The sequence below is a fragment of the Strix uralensis genome, chromosome 16 (genome assembly GCF_047716275.1).
Source record: "Strix uralensis isolate ZFMK-TIS-50842 chromosome 16, bStrUra1, whole genome shotgun sequence".
NCBI classification, from domain to species: domain Eukaryota; kingdom Metazoa; phylum Chordata; class Aves; order Strigiformes; family Strigidae; genus Strix; species Strix uralensis.
The window spans coordinates 4,346,156-4,366,357 of NC_133987.1; the positions used below are offsets into that span (position 1 = coordinate 4,346,156).

The following is a 20,202-nucleotide window of genomic DNA, read 5'->3' on the forward strand; positions in this document are numbered from 1 at the left end:
TTAGAGAGTGTTAAGAAGAACAAGGAGCCACCTTCTACATCCTGCAGCCCTTCTGATGCATTGGATCAGCAATAGCGTGGCCAGCAGCACTAGGGCAGCGATCGTCCCCCTGTACTCGGCACTGGTGAGGCCGCACCTCAAATACTTGGTTCAGTTTTGGGCCCCTCACTACAAGAAAGGCATTTTGGCGCTGAGGCCTGTCCAAAGAAGAGCATTGAAGCTGGTGAAGGGTCTAGAACACAGGTCTTGTGAGGAGCTGCTGGGGGTGTTCAGTCTGGAGAAAAGGAGGCTGAGGGGAGACCTTATGGCTCTCTACAGCTACCTGAGAGGAGGTTGTAGCGAGGTGGGGGTCGGTCTCTTCTCCCAAGTAACAAGCAATAGGATGACAGGGAATGGCCTCAAGTTGTGCCAAGGGAGGTTTAGGTTGGATATTAGGAAAAACTTCTTCACAGAAGGGGTTGTCAAGCATTGGAACAGGCTGCCCAGGGGAGCAGTGGAGTCACCATCCCTGGGAGTATTTAAAAGATGTGTAGATGTGGCGCTCAGGTGGTTGGCTTGGCAGTGTTCAGTTAATGGTTGGACTGGAGCTTAAAGGTCTTTTCCAACCTAAACAATTCTGTGATTCTGGGGTAGCTGTGTACCTCAGCTAGAGACCACAGGTCTTTTTCCAGCTCCCGGTAAGATACAGATGGCATCTTCTGATTACGCTGGGATTCCTTGATAGTGCAATAACAAAATACCCTTAAATTGTCCATCCTCAAAGATTAGAAGAGTGAGGCAGCAGCTAAACTGGCATAGGTGAACATGCATAAGGTTCTTCTGGAGGTAGACAACATATGTGGAGTTCAGCTATATGCTTTGGAGACTGGGCAGCATTCCTGTCTTGCAAGTCAACGTAAGGTCCTTTGCCATCAAAATTGATGTAAATAATGCAGGAAAAATTACTAGCTGCTATATATGGATGTACAGAACCTTGCAGGACACTGGAAAGGAGCAATACAGTGTGGCCACCCAGTGCAGGGTGTTTCATGAACATAGACTGAAGAAATTAAAACCTTTGGTGATTTTTTTGATGCTAACAGTACAGCAGGTGAGTGCATTAGCCTGCAAGCTGGTCACCTGGTGCTCACTGATAGTGCCTAAAATAGCATCTGTTGATACAGTGCCTGAACTGAACGTGGATGCTAGTTTATAAAATTTGATGCAGTGAGAAGCAGAGCATGCTTGCTGAGAGACAGTCATCAACTGCCTGACACGTCTTTAACCTTTCCAGCCCTGGGAATCCTCTGTGAATCCCAGCAGCCCTTGAGGTGCTAATTTTTTGCCTCGAGAGATTTGTGACTGAAAGATCAAATAAGATTTCTGTTACTGGAATGCAAACCTACCCTTTGTCACTGTACCCACCAAACACGCTGAGAGGTGGTGCTAGTCCGGGGAGCCCGTACGCAGCAGGGAGCAGTAGCTGCAGGATCGGGAGGGCATTTTGACCCAAATCTCACATATTTTTCATGCTGCGTTGTTTAAGCTTCATCACTGCGTGCACCAGCAGCCTCTCCGGGTCCTCACCTCTCAGGCTCAGCTTTTCCTTTTATTTTGCACAAAGTGTTGGTGTATGAAGATTTCGTGTGTGGCTAGCAGAACAGATCCTAGTGGAAAAGGGGGATGTATGGCATCGTGCTGGCGAACACAAACTGAAGTGCTGATAGGAATACAGGTGAGGTGCTCGGAAGCTGGCCTATATGTGTCTTTGTGTCTGAAAGAGCCTCCACATGGAATGTGACAGAGGCTCTTCGGTAAAGCAGCAGTGTAAAGGATGAGTTGTTTCAAACGTGATGGTAAAAGGGAGGCATGGGAAGCTAGTTAAAACCTGTTTTTTCACTTTCTGCACAACCCCAAAACATGCTGTGCGAGCAGAGATGGCTTGTGTGGATCTTGCATCAGAACTTCAGTGCTGTTCGTGGTGGCGAAGCTGCGGTTGTGCGGCCCATGCTCTTCCAGCTCCCATCCTCACCACTCAGATACTAAACTACTCATCCTCAGATGCATTGTGTCACTAACCAGTTTCCATCCGGCTTGTGCTCTTCCTGCAGTGATAGTAGTGCCCCCTGATTCTTCTAGCATATTGAGGCGAACCAAGAGTTCCAAGAGTGTGCAGTGTGTGGGAATGGTGCTGTGAAGTGCCCAGCACGGGCTAGTTGTGTCCTTCCGCATTTGCTCTACCAGATTTCCCCATGGAATTAGGGATTGCCAACCTGGAAGAATCTCATCAAGTTTATTTGGTTTCCTGGCTGTAAACAACGCTGAACCCTGCTTTGTGCAGAAAATTGTTTTATCGGGTTTGATTTTTACTGGGACCTTATTAACTGCTGCCTGTCTCTTTTTGTTGTTTTTGCTGTTTGGTCTTTTTTTTTTTTCATTTTTCTGCAAGTTAAAGTCTGTGCTGACAAACTGTTGGTGATAAACAGCATGGCCTTCTCTCCTGCTCTGCCCAGGCTCATCAGCTGTGGAGTCAAACCTATATCCTCCAGAGCAGAAGATGGAAAATATTTATAGGCAGTGAAATCCAGTTTGAAAGGACATTCCTGAGACCTCGTGCTTTTAAACTTGGACACAATCCCTCTCACGTCTGGCTCGGGACCTTGAAACTGGACTGGCCCATAAAGTAGTTCACTGGGCCAGATCGAGAACAGAGTTTTCTCTCGTCCAGACTTCCTGCTGAGACTATCGAGAGTGTCTTGGGTAGGCTCCAGGTCTGTGATTTATGGACAAACCACAGGCCAGGAATCTGCAATCTAAGCTCCCTGAGCAGCAACTGTTTAAAACATTATGGGAAGAAACGGCCACTGTTTCCAAAAGAAGAAAACTTGGGAGTCATTAATAATGTTTAGCACTTCTGTAGTGCCTCACAATTGTTAATTAATCCTCCCACTCCCCTTGTGAAGTAAGTCAGAATTATTTTTACTGTACAAATAAGGTCTGCATGGAGCTTAAATAAATTTCCCTAAGAAACACAGTGAATCTGAGTTGGGGACACAGCCCAGGACTTGAGAATCCCAGCACAAACTGAAACAAACCTCCTCCAAGATCCAGAGGCGTGAAGACAAGTACCTGCTGGGTTTGGATGAGGCAATCAGCACAAATGTAACAGCCACTCTGAGACATCTCTGCCCAATACCCTGGTCATTTGGAAATTCTTCCCAGAGCAGTTCTGGGTCTGCCCAAATCTTACCCATTGAGATCATGTGGTTTCCCAGTAACTCCTGGGTTCAAAAATTCCTGGGATTTCAGAGAATACCTGGAAGCTTAGCTGCTTACTGGAATTATGCTGTACAAAGTCCCTTCCAGCTGGTTGTCTCCCCTATTGCTTGGGAAGAAGAGGGTGGCAGGCTAAAATCTATCTTGCTATCTTTCTCTGCCCAGAACAGCTCACCTCCTGACGCTTCTGAAGTGGCTTAAACATGGGTTTTCCTTTTCTTTCATCAGCAAGAATCTTGCAGGAAAAAAAAGGTCATTTGTTCTCCCTTTGCTCTCAGAATCATCTTTTGTTTCACCTTTACCTCCCCCCTTACACTTAACCTCCATCTTCTCTAGAGCATTTACTGGTGGATGCCAATGCAACACAGCCCAGGCCAAGAGGAGTTCACCTGCCTGGACAGTCATCTTCCTGTTCTCACCCGTGACAGAAGGGTGCTCCTTGGTGCTGTGTCAGTCCCAGAGCCCCTTCTAGCAAGAGTTTAATCTCAAGTCACATGCCCGTTCCCATCCTGGAAACAGTCTGGACTGTGAACAGGTGGGAATGGGTAAAAAAGTCTGCTGTAAGTCCTGGTCAAAATGGAACAGTTGGCAGGAGTGTGAGGACCAGAGGCTTGTGTAAGTACTTAAATTTGTAAGGACTCCTGACTGTCGCATTGCTGTTGATCTATTTACGGCAGCAGGCAGGATGAAGAATTGGTGAAAGAAACAGAGTTTCCCCCTCTTTTTAAATCTCTATGGCCAAAGGTATTGTAATGAATTGTCCGTTGAACGTATCTGTCCAACTTTATTCCAAATGTCAAGATACAATCTGCAGGGGATTTGGGGTCAGGTTACAGTGCAGCAGTCTGTGGGGCCAAGCAAAGCGTGGTTCTCCTTTTGCAGCCCAAGTAAATGAGGGGTAATTGGGGTTAAAACCTGATCCAGAAGTAAATCAGTAAGTAAATCCTTCATGGAACTGTCCCAAATTAAACCCTTAAAAACTCGGGAAGTCAGAGCTGTGACAGGAAGCAGAGGGAGATTCAACCTGAGGTTTGTTTCGCTAATGTAGCTCAATCACTGGACTTGTTCTGTCTCAAGTGGTTTAGCAGACATTTTAAAAAACAAGTGTTCTAACTTATCTTGCAATGTGCTTCAAGAAATCAAAGGATATGGATCACTTTTTTTTTTTTTAGTTTGGGCACTGTATTTGTTGTGCATTTAGAGATTCTTAGCATGTTTAATGCCCAGTGTCCTTACTGAATGGTGATTCTTGGAAATCATCTTTCATTTCACCTTCCAGGAGAACAAGACAGATTTTGGTTTATCACAAGTTAATGTGACATGCACACTCTGACTTGTGCTGTGTGACGTGCTGAATGCAAACGTGCATATTTTTCTGGCAGGTTTACAAGAGGGGATGGATGGTGGCATGCACCATCCCAGAATTCACATTTTATAGAGAAAAAATAAACCAAACCTGCTTTTGAGGAAAGTGCTGCATTGTTGCTTGTTTTGCCCTTTCAGGATACTCAGAGCGCCAAGTGTCGTGCTGAGCTCTGTCATCCAGCATGGCCAAAGTCCATGAGGAGGGCAGATTAACACATTAAATGAATGTAAAACCTAAACATTACTCATTGGAACTGGCCTCTGTGGCTGCTTCTCTGAATACTGCTGACCTGGATTCAATCAGTTTGTATCAAAAGCTTCAAAAAGTTGGTCTGGAGCTGCCAGAGAGCCACCAGCTGTACAAGCCTTAACACAGATCCGTGGATCTGCCCGTCCGACTGGGCAGATTACAAAGTGAAACATAAACTTTGAGAAATGCTGACTGATAAATATATATACGTACATATAATACATAATGTGTGTATTCATCGATATGTAGATAAACATATTTACAGATTTATTATAAATACCATTGCATAGCAAATTCAAGCAGTTGTTATAAACTTTTTAGCATTGGCTATGCTAAAATTGTGTCCACAAGTTCCCTAATCGTCATTTTCTGCAGAGGCAGCTCAAAACCAAAGTATGATAGTAAATATCCTGGCTTTCACAGTGTATATCTGAAGTGTTGCTATTTCAGGGACCTGCCTGCATCTCTACAGTTGTAATTCATGGGAGTGTACCCCTCGCACGCATTAAATTAAGCTGAGATTTTCATATTAGAGTCTATAAAGCGTTGGGGCCCTAGGCCATCTCTGATCCAGAGCAGTGCCCTGGTAGGGAGAAAAAGTGAATAATTAAAAAATTGCTAGCAGAAGTCCAGTAGGTCTACAGAGGGAATCAGATAGTCTGATTCTGGTCAGCTGCCCGATTCTGGGAGAGCTGCTTCTCCTCTCTACACCCGTGGCTGCATCTTCTCCCCAGTGTTGGTACAAATGGCCAGTAGCGGCTGTTGCAGCAAGCACGTCCTCGTTGCCTTTAGGAATGGTTAGAGGCCTTGAAACGTGCTGTGAAATAGATAGTTTGGTAGCCAGTACATACTGCTAAATGTCGGAGCTTTTGAACCCGTCTGTATTGGAAATATGATTCCTTTGGCTCTTTTCAGTGCAGACTTTAAAACGCTTCATTTACACACATCAGCCAGGCTCAGGGTGTTTGTGCTCCTCCCATTGAGCACAGCAGGCTTTACAGGATTCAAGTGGTGAAAAAGCAGATGCGTGTGCATTGTGTTTCACATTTCTCAGGGCCCCTTTTCTTGGGTGCCACAGCACTTTTGGAACAGAAAATTGCGTTTGACTACATGAAACGCAGTCGAAGAGCTGGAGGCTGCAGCGTTGCCTGGCAGCCGCGATGTGGAGGCTGGTCTGGCTGGTGTTTGCTGTGTTCGGAGTCGCTTCGAAGGCCGATGGGCAGTTTCCCCGACTGCAGGTGTGTGAGGGGTTTGCAGGTTGTCCAGCTCCTCCGAGTCCTCCCGGTTATTCTTTTAAATATTTGGTGCGTTTGCATTTAGGGGGTTGTGCGACAAAACATTGCTGTGACTTGGCTTAGTCGTCCTTGTGGAACCAGCGCGGCGTCGCAGTACAGCACAAGCCGTCAGTACGTTTGTGCAATGTGCGCTTGCAAGCTCTTGCAGGATTTTCTTCAGAGTGCTTCTAATTCCCCTAAGTGTAGCAACTTGAGAAAGAACTTGAATAAACTAGCAGAAGTGTTGAAAGACACAAAACCAAAGGATTTCTTCATATCCATTTTGGGTTCTCATACTGACATGGGCATGTTGCATCTCCTGGGGAGACTCACTGCAGGAAATACACCCAGCAGTCCTGCCAGAATCACCAGGGGCACCAACTCTTTGCTTAAAATTCAAGGGTTTCCAGCTAAAATTGTTTGAATTTAGCATGGGTTAAAAATTAAATTGCTTTAAAAGCATGGTGCCTGAGGAGCTCGTTGCATTTAAAAAGTTTTAGTCAATTTTTTTTTCTATAAGCTTTCCAAAGAGGCAGTGCTATGACAGTGTCAGTTTCTTTTGGTGATGTCAAATTATGGCTCAAGGTATAATTATGGAAAAATGTTATGTGTAGAGGAGCCATCCTTGCTTGCAATTAGAAGTAGTGCTTTGTATCTGTTAGTAAAGTGCCTGTCTTGATGTTTTTGAGGCAGGCTAATAGGAATGTCAGCCCCAGCATGTTTGTGTGCTGCTAAACCTCTTCCCTCTGCCTCTCGGCCTGTGAAGAAGTGTTACCCAGGAGTGATTTTGGTTCTTGCCTCATCCATACCAAGTGTTGAAAAAGAAATCCTGATTTCAACACAAAACATGCATTCAAAATGCAAATCCAGTGTATGAACATCTCCCCCCCCAATCTCTCTGGTGATTTTATACCTGCAGACCTTTGGCCACAATTAACTGTTCCTTTGGAGGAAATGATTGTTGATCCCAACTCCCCACAATTAACTGTTCCTTTGGAGGAAATGATTGTTGATCCCAACTCCCCACAATTAACTGTTCCTTTGGAGGAAATGATTGTTGATCCCAACTCCAAGTTAATATTCAGTATCAGGTCTCTGAGCCTGAACTCGATGTAGTGGGAAAACGGCATCCATTTTCCTGTTTAACCCAGGTAGTAAGAAGTACAAAATAAAAAGGCAACGCTCTTTCTTTTGAGAGATAAGCTTGAGCTATGCAACCGTTTACCTTGAAATTTCGGTACTTCCCTCAAATTTCTGTATGAGCAGCACAGCATTCATTAGAACCCCAAAGTATTACAGTTGGCTTTAGCTGCAGCTCTGCAGCCTGCAAACGTGTACCTTGGGTTTTAGATGTCGAGTGACTTTAAATGGTAGTTCCATGCTCAAGAACAGGTGGTATTTCTTTCCCTAATTACAATTTATATTTCTCTACATGTCAGTATTTCGACAGATTCGAGTTTTTTAAAAATATTACTAAGCAATGCTATGCTGCATGCTTTCGGTGGTATTTTTTCCAGACTAGTTAAATCACCTAAGTTGCGATCAGAGCCGGGGCCCTAAGCAAACGCACCAGCACTTCAGGTTCCCCTGGGCTGGCCCTGAGGGGAGGCCCTGAGGCGCTGCGAGGCGGCGGGAGACGGCCCGGCCCGCCGCCGCTTCCCCTGGAGCACGGCCGCCCCCGGTGGCCGCCGGGCCGCCCGCCTCAGGCCGAGTTCGCCTCAGGAGGCGCCGCCCAGCGCCACTGCCTGCCCGGGGGGAGGCTCCCGGGCGCTCTGCCGGGCCGAGGAGCGGGGACCGCCCCGGGTCGCCTCCGCCCCCCCGCTCACAAGCCGGCCGGGCCCCGCTGAGGGGGCAGAGGGGTGGGGAGGGCAGGGCATCCCCACAGCAACCAGTGGCGGGAAGCCCGTGCGCCTGCGCGGGGAGGGCGAGGCCCTCGCTGCGGGCGCATGCGCAAACTCCGCCGGCGGGACGCTGACAGGCGCCCCGCGCATGCGCACCCTGCCCGGCGCGGGGCGAGGGACACGGTTGGCGCCCCGCGCATGCGCTCGGGCCGGGCATCGGGGCTCCCCGCCGGGGCGGCGGGGCGCGAGGAGCGGCGGGAGCCCGTGCCGCGGTGGAGAGGTCAGCGGCGGGCGGGCGCGGCGGGCCGAGCGGGCGGGACAGCCTCTCTCACAGCGGCGGCCGTGCCAGCCGCGCCGCCGGGGCCGGGCGGCGTGACGTCATGACGCCGGCGCCATCAGCGCGGCGCGGCGCCACCTGCCGGCGGGGAGGCGGTGGCGTCGGGCCTGGGGCTGGTGTCACCCCGAGGGTGCGACGGCAGTGGTGGGACGCCATCCCCTGGGGAGCGGGAGGGGGGTCCCTCAGGGGGACGGCGTGGTCCCAGGGGCGAGCGGCGGGGCCTGCTCGCCACAGGCCTCCCTGGCACAGCCACGGTGGGGAGCAGAAACCTTGGGGCGCCTCCGAGCGCGGCCTCGAAGCGGTGATGCGTTAGGGGACCCCAGGTTGGGTGCGGATGGGAGCTCGCTGCTGCGCGGCAGCTGTTCCGTAGGGTGCAGCCCCACCCTTGATGGCACCAAAAGCAAAAATTCAGTGATATTGTTCAGTGGACAGCCTGATTACAAGCATGCACTGACTGCTGGGAAGATTCATTAAAAACTTTGTTTAATGCATCCAGTCTCAAAGAAAACTTCTTTCAAGCAATGTTGTCAGGGAAAGCAGTTCCGAGGAGTCTGTCAGCTGCTTCATGAAGCAACGTGGAATTTTATCTCTCTCTTCCAGGGGCACAAGGAGCAGCGTAAGGGCCTGCCTTGAGGGGAGACAGTGGGTGTTGGCTGTTCTACTGACAACGCTTTGTCCCTCATCCTGCAGATACACAGGTGCTGCTTTTAACCATGCTGGCTTTAAATAAAGCTAAATTTACGCATTTGCTGGGAAAAAACATGTATTATTTGTACTAAATAGTTTGTCTCTAGTAAAGCCCAAAGACAGTAACACTGACTGATGCTAAGTCTGTAGGCTCCTGTATAAACTCTCAAAAATCACAGAGTACAGTCTCTGTTCTGACTACAAAAGGAGGCCCTTGAGTGATTTGCTTTCATAGCTACTTAAAATCCTATTCTTCATCTCCCTCCTGGTCTCTCCTCTCCCCTTTGATTTTACTGTTTGGATTAAAACAGTTTTCTGGATAGCCAGAAGTCACTGTATTGCTTTACACTATACAGATGTGTCAGAGGCAGACTGGAAACAGAAACAGAAAGAATTTTTATCATAAGCTTTACATTTGGAAGAAAACGGACCTGGAGTTCTTTTGAGCATTTGCTTTTCCCATTGGGTCAATTGTCAGTACACATTTTTTCCAAAGAACCTGTCAAATGGTAGAAAATAGCAATTTAAACAGGATGTTTCACACGTTATTGTGTGCTAGTGAAACTCAAACTGTGTTTCAGGGTCCTCAGTTGTATGCAAAGCCCTTGTCCAGAGTTTCTAGAAAGAATTTTCCTGAAAGCTAAACACAGAGGAATTTGATATCGTTGTGTGAGAGCTGACCTCTTGCTGTTATTGTAGCAGTCCGTGGAAGACACACATTTATGCATCCCTGACATCATTGGTATGATACCAGAGTTTCCCAGAGCACTCACATCAAGTCTATAAGTAACAATATATTTTGATTTTGAGGAGGTGAAGGAACTAATTTCATAAAAACAGAAGATATTTTAATAGGAAGGAATGTAAAAAAGTATTTCCAGAGCAGCAAACCAAGCATGTTTATGATAGATGCTGGTGTATGGAGAACAGGTATGATAGGATGGAAACATCATAAAGCAACATAGCCACAAAGTAGTACATTGTGTATTTTACTGTAGCTCTTATATGTGATTTTAGCTGAGAAGAGAGCGAGTTATTCTTTGTTATAAATTAATGAAACATTGGTGTAAAAGATATATTAGATCACCTGCAGAAACCCATGGTCAGTCTGGTCACCTTTTCAAAGCAAGCACCTTTCTATTTTAGAGAATGTGGGGAAATCAAGATACTGTGTTAAATTTCACTTTATATTTGGCTTTTATGATGATAAGTTCGACATAATCACAGATCAGAAGATACACTTTTTGGGAAAAAATAGCATCAGTAGAACTTGCATTGTTTTAAGTGAATGGGCCCTTTAGAATAACATTGTCTTCTTGGAAAGAAATGGCTTGAATGTTTAACACTGAAGCGTTCTTACTTCTCTTTATATTCACTTCTTCATTAATTATTCAGCTGATGGTCTTGCCACAAGCATCCATAACGCCGATTGCTCCATTCTTGATCTACAAAATGATAGAATTCTTTGACGTGGTCAGAATTAGCAGTATCGGAGTGGAGTCAGACGCCTGGGCTAAGGTCGGTGGTGGTCAGTTTGGAGGAGCGATGGGCAGGGCAAGGCTTTGTGCTGGGCACGGAGGAGGCAGTTCGAACGGCGCCTTTCCTCCGCTGTGTGCCGCCGGCGCTGAACGGCCTGTGGGCAACGCAGCCTCTTCTGAATGAGCCCTGCTGCAGGTTCACTGTGACAATTTCACCACAGTTTTCACTAGCACCAATTACAAAGGAAATACAACCTTTTTACTGTTACAACTTATGTATCGATATGGCCACACACTCATACAGGGGCCTGATGTTGTTCCGATTACCTGTCCGGACTCCCGACTCCTTTGTTGTTGCTTTCCAAGATAGAATTACGGATCCTGTAAGTATGGCCTTGTCCCAAAACAGGGACTTTGTATTGAGATTCATGCTAGTTTACCAAGTGGTCTGCATTGTTCTGCCTCTCTGTCATCAACATTAACTAACGGTTCCCTTCTCTGCATCATCAGACAGCTTGATCACTGGTGGTTTGTGTCTCTCCTAACTCATTTCCTAAGTCTAAATAATAGAAAACCAAGATAGGCAGAGTTAATCTCTGTGGAATGGTACTAGAAACATATGTGCTCAATGACTGCTGTTTGCAGTTCCATTTGGAAGCCTATTTAGCTACATTTTAATAATTTTAAATGAATTGATTTTGTATGAATTTAATGAATCATTTTGTCCCTTGATACTTCTTTAATGGTTTACAAAAGAATTACACCTCTGATAACACACAGAGGTCTCATTAAAAAGGTATTAGCTTAACACAGATCTTGGTTTTCATAAAACTGTGTTGATTGGTATTAATTTTATTATCCATCTTTATTCATCAGTTCCCATATAGGCCATTTCTCTAACAGCCTGGCGTTGATCTCAGTCTGAAGGATGGGTGTTTACTTCCCTAATTGTACTTTTTGAAAAATCACAGTGACTTCTACTTGCAAATGATCTGATTGTGTTGACAGAAATACCTTCAATGGCTGCTGTTCAGTAAGCTTTGGATTACTGTTGGAATGGGCTATGTTCATCCATCGTGGGGTGGATATTATACACGTTATTTAGTATTCTCAGTATTAAGAGTTCTACGGTTTGTTTTATAATGATTAGTGGCCTTGGTGGGGTTTTCTCTTTGGTTTTGATGCACACCAAAAAGATCTTTTTGAAAGTCCTTAACTTTTCTGACCAGAAAACTAATCTTATATAATTTTACCTCCTTCTCATTTTAATATAATTCATTGTTTATATTCAGTGCTATCCAGTTCCCTTACCATGATGTTATTTTTCGTAATTGTTTTTATTACTACTCTGATGACTTTTCTTCCTCTGAAATCCAAGTTAGGTTTTAATAAGTATTGTCCTCTTTATTGATTTTGTGGGAGTCTACTGAAATGTTTTTATTTAGTCTTTAATTCTCAGTTATATTTTTCTGTTTAAGTTAATATTTTTTTGTTGTTTGCAGTTGACTCAAATAAGCATTTTTGAAACACCAGCTGTATTTCTGATTTGTATGCTACTGTGTTTGCATACAAACCATGAGCATTTGCACCTGAGCAACCGTTAGTTTTTATTTTTATAGTCACTTCCCCTTTATCCTTCCAGAGGAGGTATGAAGCAAAAATTTTCTATTGCGGTGAAGTGCTTTATAAAGTAAGGTTCGTTTCTACAGCATTTGAAAGGTAGAGGGACATTTTGTCATGTAAGTAGTGATTTAAAATTCATGTCTGGAATGTGATAGATTTTTTTTACTGGCTATGAAGTGCTTTGCCATATGTACAAGGTACTAGCAGGGGGAGGTGTGGTCTTGAAAAGTGAGCATGGTACTCTGACATGATATCAGGTAATAGAAGTGGGTAGTGCCAGGTAGACATTGATACTGGTTGTTGCTAAGATTGCTTGTTATGATTTTTCTAGCTATCATTTCCTTGCTTATATAGTTTTAATTTTGTCATTTCCTATTTTCCATGTCTGGTTTTGTTATCCTTTTCTGGCACAGGAAAGCTGGCAGGGACCAGGACAAGAGGGTTGGTACCTGACCTTGAATTCCCATTCTGCACTTACATTTGTTCTCTCCATATAGAACAAGCGCTGCTGTCCTCAGTGTTAATTTATTTGCACTTGTACAAACACCGAGACCCTGTACTGTACAGATCTACTGTTGTGTTGTAGAGTAGTGTAGGTGATAAAGGTACTGGTTAGTGCAGGAACCTGGAGAGAACAGGCTCTAGTGATGAGAGTCTCTAAAGGTATGAAGGGTAATATGCTTTTTCAGAAGTTATACTGTTGATGTGTAGGTTCTTCTCCATCAGGAACCTGTAGGAAGATTTTTTAGTTACAGGATTTGGTCTGGAAGAATCCCTAGGGACCGTCCTCTGGTGTGGTTTCCAGAACAAACACTACAGAAATTCTTTCCCTTTGCAGTATTTGGACTGGCTTGATTGAAAGATTTGCTACCAGCCTTGAGATCCTTAGGCCACAGCTTTCACAGAAAGAGAAGGGGAGGGGGTGATAAAACTTCAGTGCAAACACAACATCGTGCATCCCATCATCCTGTCCGCTGTCAATACTCTGTAGTTAGCAGCCTAGGTTCATACAGGCCCTGGCAGCTAGCTGGCTTCTGAAGGCAATATCAGTCACTTCAATCCTGTTCTTTGACTTTCCGTTAAGTTCTGGCCAGCCTTACAGGACTGTCAGGACCACTCCTATGTTGATCTTGCCGGTGGAGGAAGTGGGAGAAGGTGCTCCTGCTGAGAAAGGTGCCACCCTTCCTGCAGCAGCCCACTCTGCCTGGCACGCAGACAGCCTCACTTCATGCTTCCTGCCTGGTGGAGACGGGTGCTGCAGACTCAGCAGCACCAGTTAGGAATGCAGCCACCTGTTAGGCTGGTCTACTGGTGGAGATGGGGGGAGAGGATCTGTCTGCAGAATGGGGTAATTTGTACTTTCACCACAAGGAAATGGTATGTATGAAAAAAAAATCAGGTTACTTTTTGCCTCGCTTTCTAGTGTTAAATAATCCCACTTCCCCTAGTATTTCTTGTGAAACCCAGGAAATTGCTCCCAAGGTAGCATGGCATTTTCCTTTTCTGAAGGTACAGAGTCAGGCTTTCTTTAAAGGTGAGTAATTGAGGAGGAGATGCACTGAGGAACCACTGCGGGGGTCGAGAGGGGAGAAGGTATCTACTGGGTGCAAGTTGTTGAGGCCTTCCTAGCATTGATCTACGCTTTCTAGCCACAATGATGACATATTCTTGGAGACTGAAATGGCAGGAGAATTGTTACTGGAACAAATGGACAGTTTAAAGTGGCAAGTGAGCAGGCCCAGATGTTGTATATTTGAGAGCTCAGAAGAGATAGTGTCAAGTGGTTGGACTGCTGGTAGAAATACGCTTTCAGCTGTTAAAAGAGAAGCTGCTCTGAAAGGTGTTTTGCCTGCAGATGTTTTACCTGCTGCTTTGGTTTTTTTAAACAAGGATTCTGTGATTGAACTAAGTAATTACAAAGCAGTAAGTCTGTTATATGTACCTATTAAACTGGTTGAAATGATCATCAAGTTATTTGAGATATTTTAACCTGATAGCATCTTATCAACATGGTAGCCTAGTTGCTCCAGTAGACTGCCTCTCAGTAGTCTAATGGAGTGGTTTGAATTTGTCAACAAATCAGGAAATATAGAATGGATTAGTGTAGCTTGCTCAGAAATCCTTTGAAAAGGGGAAAGAGAGAAAGAATTATTGTGGATGGTAAAGGATCTGAAAGAGGAGACTGGCTGAAAGGTAGCAAAGAGCATCCAAGGGTTCATTCTGAATGTGTCTCGGCGCGTGCCTGGTGGTCCTGCTGAGCAGTGACGCAGCTTTTTCAGCTCTGTTGAGATCAGAGGTGGTGCCAGCAGGCTCTGAGCTGCAGGTAACACAGAAGATCATGAACTTCAGTGTGGAGGAGTGTAAAGTAGAGCATGGAGGTGGAAAAAGAGATAAATCATATGGAACACCTTAATGATACCAGATACTGGAAGAGCCCTGGGTATGTCGGTTCAGGTAAAACCTTTGCTCAAGAAGCAGATGCTTTCAAAACAAAGCAAAGAAGATGTTAGGATCTGTGAGGCCTGGATGGGAAAGAAATGTGAACAATATAAAACTTCTTCATCAACAGTCTGCTGTCTGCAGTACTGGTCAACGCGTCTCAGAAAAAGCACTGGAGAGTGAAGGAGATTCAGGGAATATCATGGAGATAGTTAGGGGCCAGGAAAGATTCTCCTAGGAAAAGAGAAAAGACTGGGACTCTTATTTTAGAGCACAGACACTGGAGGATGTGATACGTATAATTGAATAAAATACTGAATGGTCTAAAGAGAGTCGATTTGGAGCCTCTGTCCTCCTTGTCTCAACAGAAGACAGTCAATGAAGTACAAAGGAAGCAAACAGAACTGATGAAAAGGGATACCTCCTCCTGGATTTTTTCAGTTAAACCAAGGAACTCAATTCATTAGATGTCTATGAATCTAAAAATGACAAGATCAAAAAGGTGGAGGTTTGTGATAGTAACATTGGTGGATTTCTGTAAGAATTAACAGCTGTGGTTCTGGTTTAAAGAAAGTTACCAGGAATCAAAATTAGTCCCAAGTGGAAAAGGCAAGGACAGACTATTTGTAGGATCATAGGGATCACTTGGGCTGGAAGTGACCTCAGGAGGTCTCTAGTCCAGCGTCTTGCTTAAAGCAGGGTCAGCTATAGGGTCAGAGCAGGGTCCTCAGGGCTTTATCCCGTCTGTCTGGCCTGTTCTGCCTTTGGAAGGGTTCTGGGCTTTCTCTGCAGCGGTGTGCGGTGCTGCTGACTGCTGGGCACATGCTGCTGAGCTGAGCAGGTCCTGAGCAGCACATCTAACTCACCTGCATATTTCAGGTCAATGGAAGAGGCAGAACTTAGCACCCTTAGAGCACGTGCTATTGCTGTCTCCTTCTCCCTGCAACCTGGAACTTGGGCAAAAAGAGCAGTCAGTAAAAAGTACACTAAATCTAACCTTTTCCTTCCATTTTCCAGGTTCTGTCTTTCATTCTTACTGGTCCTGCTTCGTCCTGTTTTGCTGATCCACGTTTACTTGAAGGGCACAGCTGTGCTGTAGATTTGGCATGCAAGTGGATAGGTAAGTGCTGCTGTTTATTTTATTTGATCAGCTTTGTGATTTGTTGAGTCCTAAAATCTTCCAAAATGAATTGAATGCTATACTGAAAGAAACTATTTTCAAGGCCATTACTTTTTGAGCTCTACAAACTGGTGCCAAAGCTGGCTGTTAGGTACACCAATAGCAGCAGCATCAGAAATACTGAGATGTTGAACAGAGCAAGAGCCTGTAAAAACAAGTCTGGAAAGGGAGGAGTAAGACAGATAAATTCTTAGTTAGTTTTGCATCGTTTGTACGTCTGACTTGGTCTACCTGGGGCACTGAACACTGATTGCAAATGCAAAAGTGCAGATCTGTTTCAAAGTTTAATATCAGGAACTCATCATAAATAATGTGACAGTACAAATGTGTCTGTGAGAGGTATTTAAAGCCATGGAGGATGTGAGGTTCTGTTTTTCTCCACATGCCATCTCCTACTTAGAAGAAAATGGTCAATTTACAGTGATAACTACACCAAGATTCTGTCAAGGAAAACTAAATTTATGAACTGGCTACATAAAACTTCAGTTTCTCTCTAACAGGAAATGACTCCAAGATTCACAGCAAAATCCTCTGCTGGTTTGGGAGCCTGAGTTTAAAATAAATAAATCCATTAACATCTGTAATTGCTTATAGGAAAGGCTGACCCATGAAAGTGTGTAACCAGCATTCCTTAGCCTCACATGTCTGCAGCCAAGCCATTTGAGAAAACAATCTCGCATATGTTTTTCCTGCTTTTTGAGTCTTTCTGTGCCCAGAGCTTTACTGGGGAAACTGAACCACAGCTGCTGCCATTCCAAGTGAAACACTCCAGTTTAGGCTTGAAAGAAATCGGTTTTGGGAGCAATATAAAACCTCTGGTAAAATAGCCAGAACCATAGTGAACTTAGGACTAGGAAGAAGAGGACAATCAAAATGTCTAAGAATAGAGATCTGGTTTTAATGTTGCCTGGGGGTTGATGACATTTCCATCTGGACGTTGTACCCAGTGCTCTTCCAAGTAATCCCTAGCTAGTACCGCTGTTCTTACTGTAGCTGAAAAGATTAAGAAACTCATTTAAAAATACCATTTGTTTAGTCTGTTTACCCTGTGTATTTGACAGTGTTTTGTGAAACATGGTCAGTGCCATGGTTTACTGAGTACTCAGAGGAAGAGTTCAGTATTAGTTAGCAGGAGAGCTAATCCTGATGGTGAGCAGCCATGGAGGTAACAGGAGAGAAAGGATGAACATGTTTTGTAGAATTATTGTCAGACTTGTCCCAGAAACCCTTCTGAAATGCCAGAAACTGCCTTTATCTACTTCTCAAAATGAGGCTGGGCTCTCCTCTTCTAAGCTGTGGTGTCGCAAAGCAGAATTCTACACTCTAGAATAGCTGCTTGGTTTGAAGGACTTCTTTTTTGTCCCCTGCTGCGTTCGCTGGTCTTCTGTTCTATAAATGTAAGTATGAATACATATAAAAAAAAAGACAGTCTCAAATCCTGAGCTCCAGGACAAAAGCCTACCCAGTATCAGATATCTGTTTTGAAAGCTTTCCTCTTCATTCCTAATGTGGCTTGTGCATGTCTGTAGTACAATTACAGAGATAGTGTTTTGGGTCAATACATGCTTTTTCTAATCTTACTATTTTATATAAATTCTCTCCTCCTTCAAAGTTCTACACCAGCCCTGTCCCACACTACCTCTGCATATACCATCCTACATAACCACCTTTTTTTATTTCTTTGTTTAAGGGCTGTAGTAAGTGTCTTTCTGAAGCCCTGTAGCATATCATGAAGATCCTACACGTGCTCTGCACAAACTGCGGTGCTTGACTTAAGAGTCTAGAGACCTCTGAAGAATGAACTTGTGAAAGTGGGTGGGGTCCTTGGAGAGAGAATGTGCACTACTAAATGGCTGTGAATTAAGGATGGAAGAATGAACTGTCAGAACAGCGCAGCAGTGCCCGCTCTGCTGACCTCACTGAAGTCTGGGGAATGGAGATCTCTGTGGTGGTGGAAGGGAATTGCTGAAAATTGCAGGTCACAGATGATGCAAACCTGAACTGATTCTGGTATCTCCTCTGGCCCTCCAGTCCTGACAGTGTCGTTACTGAAACCTGCAGGCCAATGGATGAACAGGACAATGATTTTAAAGAGTTGTGGGCGAATCTTTTGGGTCGAGCGAAGAAAAAAGCTGGGGATGCTGAGGCAGCGAAGAGGGCTCAGAACAGGTCAAAGAGCACTGCAACAAGAAGCAAAGTAAGAAGAGGCAAAGCTGCTGCTAAGAGCCAAAACCACCATCACTTACCAGCAGCGAAGGAAACAAACTTGCCTCAAGATTTGGGTTTAAAGGGACAAACATTCGTGCACAAAGAAGATGCTGACACTATGGCCTGTAGTAGCGGTGAGACTGTGCAAGGGGATGGAAAGAGAAGCCCTCTCCCTGCCAGCCAACTGAGTACAGTGACCAGTGAGTGCAGCCAGAGGACTCTGACAGGTGAGTGAACCAAAGTCTTTCAAACAGAAAATAGGCTAGGACTGAAAAGACTCTGTAGTTCGGTGGAGGTCTTCAGAAATCCACCTGAAGGGGACATACAGCAGCACTGGTCGAAGCAGGCTTGCATCTTGTGTTTTCATCTACACTTAGCTACTTAGGCTTATCTAGGGCTTTAACCTAGGAGTGTGTTCTGTGCTACAGGCAGGCAGAAGATGTCCTTCAGTAAGGTGAAGCCTTGGTACAAAGTGATGTGTTGGGGCGTCATTATTCAGTGATTTTTGCACTATCAGAACTGAGAAAAGCACCCTCAAATCATCTAGAAGCAAGCTTAGAATATATTGAGGTGCTTTTTCACCCACTGCATCATTGTATGGTGAAATATATGGCTGCTGGATGTTGTCAAGGCCAAAAATATGAATGAGTGAAGAAAGGTGTTGGATTAATTCATAAAGAATTGGTCCTTCGGTGGTTATTAAACATGATGGCCAGAATGCAGTCACTAGTGCCAGAAGTCCTTAAGCTGATAAATAAGGTCAGCCAGGAAAAGGATTATTTTGTACCTGTCCTGTCCTGATCAGCCTTTCTTAAGTATGTGTTGCTGACTGCACTCAAAGACAAGATATTGGGCTGGCGAGATCTTTGGTCCCATCTTGCGTGCTGCCCATATCCACAGGACACCTCAAGCAGAGCAGTGGTAGGTGAGGTGTTAGTCTGGCATTGCCTCTGCCTCCTGCTTGTTACCACCCGTCTTTGGGAACTCCGGGTTCCTTCAGCTCAGAGCCTGAAAGTTTGAGCCGCAGATAGGGTTTGGAGATCAGAGCAGAGAACAGCAGGAACCACAGGACTGTCTGCAGTGGGAACGCTGGGGCGAGAGGGGTGTAGGGCTGCCTTGCTTGTTGTTCTTGCTAGTGACCTTCAGGCAAGGCCTTCCCTAATATTCCTTCCTCTAAAAGGGATATAGAGATACCTAAACTCCACTGTAGCACAGAAACCTGATACTGAGATGATGAAGTATAAAATCATGTAATAGCTAAACGAATTGTTCACTTCTTTCTGTAGGAATGGCTGTTGCAAAACTGAGCCTGCCTTAGGCTGCTGTTGGGGAAGGCTTCCCAGCAGCTCTCTGGGCAGCTCAGCTAACTGACTGGTAAATCTTTGGTGTTTTCTACCCCTCTAGTAAATACTCTGAATGGCTCTTCCCAGACTACATTATCCTTCCATCCTGCTACACAGCCAGGGACCTGCTCTTCACCTACCTCAAAGATACCGCCGCTCGCAGGGTCAAAGATGCGGGTGGCAGAGCTGGTAGTGGAGAGAATGCAGCAGTTCAAGAGAGTGGCACCTGAGCAGCTAAAACACAGCACAGATGATAGTTTGCCAAAGTCTGTAGCCAGCGGGGATTTCCCTGATGAAGTCCAGGAGCAGAACCCACCAGAGAATGGTATGTTTCTCCTGTTAGCTCTTGCACGTGCAGAAAGAGTGCTGTGGGCTGGTGAGAATGGTTGTATGAGAAGCAGTCCGGATTCCTGGGCTTTGTTCCCAGCTAGCCTAGTGGCTCAGTGTGCAGCACTGAATAAATCACTCCATATCACTGAAAAAACTTGCTTTCTCTGTTGTTAAAGGACTATTCGTTCTTTTCTCCCAGCTCTTCTCGAAGGCTGAATTAACCTCATGTTAGATTCCAGAGGGATAATTGTTTTCTTGGATTGAGATTCCAGCAGGATCAGTGAACTTTGTCATCCTTCCCTTGGGACAGTGTTAGGTAGCTGTTAGGTAAATAAGGCTCTTAGGTAGCCCCCATCTTTGGTAGATCTCCAAGCACTCTGTAAGGTAATACATTCTGTGCAGACGGATTGAATTCACAGCAGTTTTACTCTGGTTTGCTCCTTCATAAGTCAGGGCCCTGTTGGTTCTATATGGACGTGAAAATCTGCTGTGTTTTAATACGTAAAGTCTAAGACCCCATGTTCTCCCCAGAAACTTTAGCCAAAATTTACCCTCTGACATGTGATGTACTGTGAACAAATTGCCACCTCCT

At 45.1% G+C, this 20,202-nt stretch overlaps 1 protein-coding gene across 5 annotated transcripts in view; it reads left to right on the forward strand.

Moving 5' to 3' along the window:
* Positions 1–8,134: 8,134 nt before the first annotated feature.
* The window catches only part of SLX4 (SLX4 structure-specific endonuclease subunit), a 33,629-nt gene continuing 21,561 nt past the window's right edge, over positions 8,135–20,202 (forward strand). For 3 of the 5 annotated variants that reach the window (XM_074886299.1, XM_074886298.1, XM_074886297.1), the window contains exons 1-5: positions 8,135–8,265; positions 8,923–9,020; positions 15,567–15,669; positions 17,761–18,164; positions 19,342–19,605. In XM_074886299.1, coding sequence (XP_074742400.1) covers positions 15,656–15,669; positions 17,761–18,164; positions 19,342–19,605 — 682 coding nt within the window. In that variant the 5' untranslated portion in view covers positions 8,135–8,265; positions 8,923–9,020; positions 15,567–15,655. Of the gene's footprint in view, positions 8,266–8,922; positions 9,021–12,815; positions 15,670–17,419; positions 18,165–19,341; positions 19,606–20,202 lie in introns of those variants that run through there. The other 2 variants (XM_074886300.1, XM_074886301.1) reach the window with 2 other exon arrangements.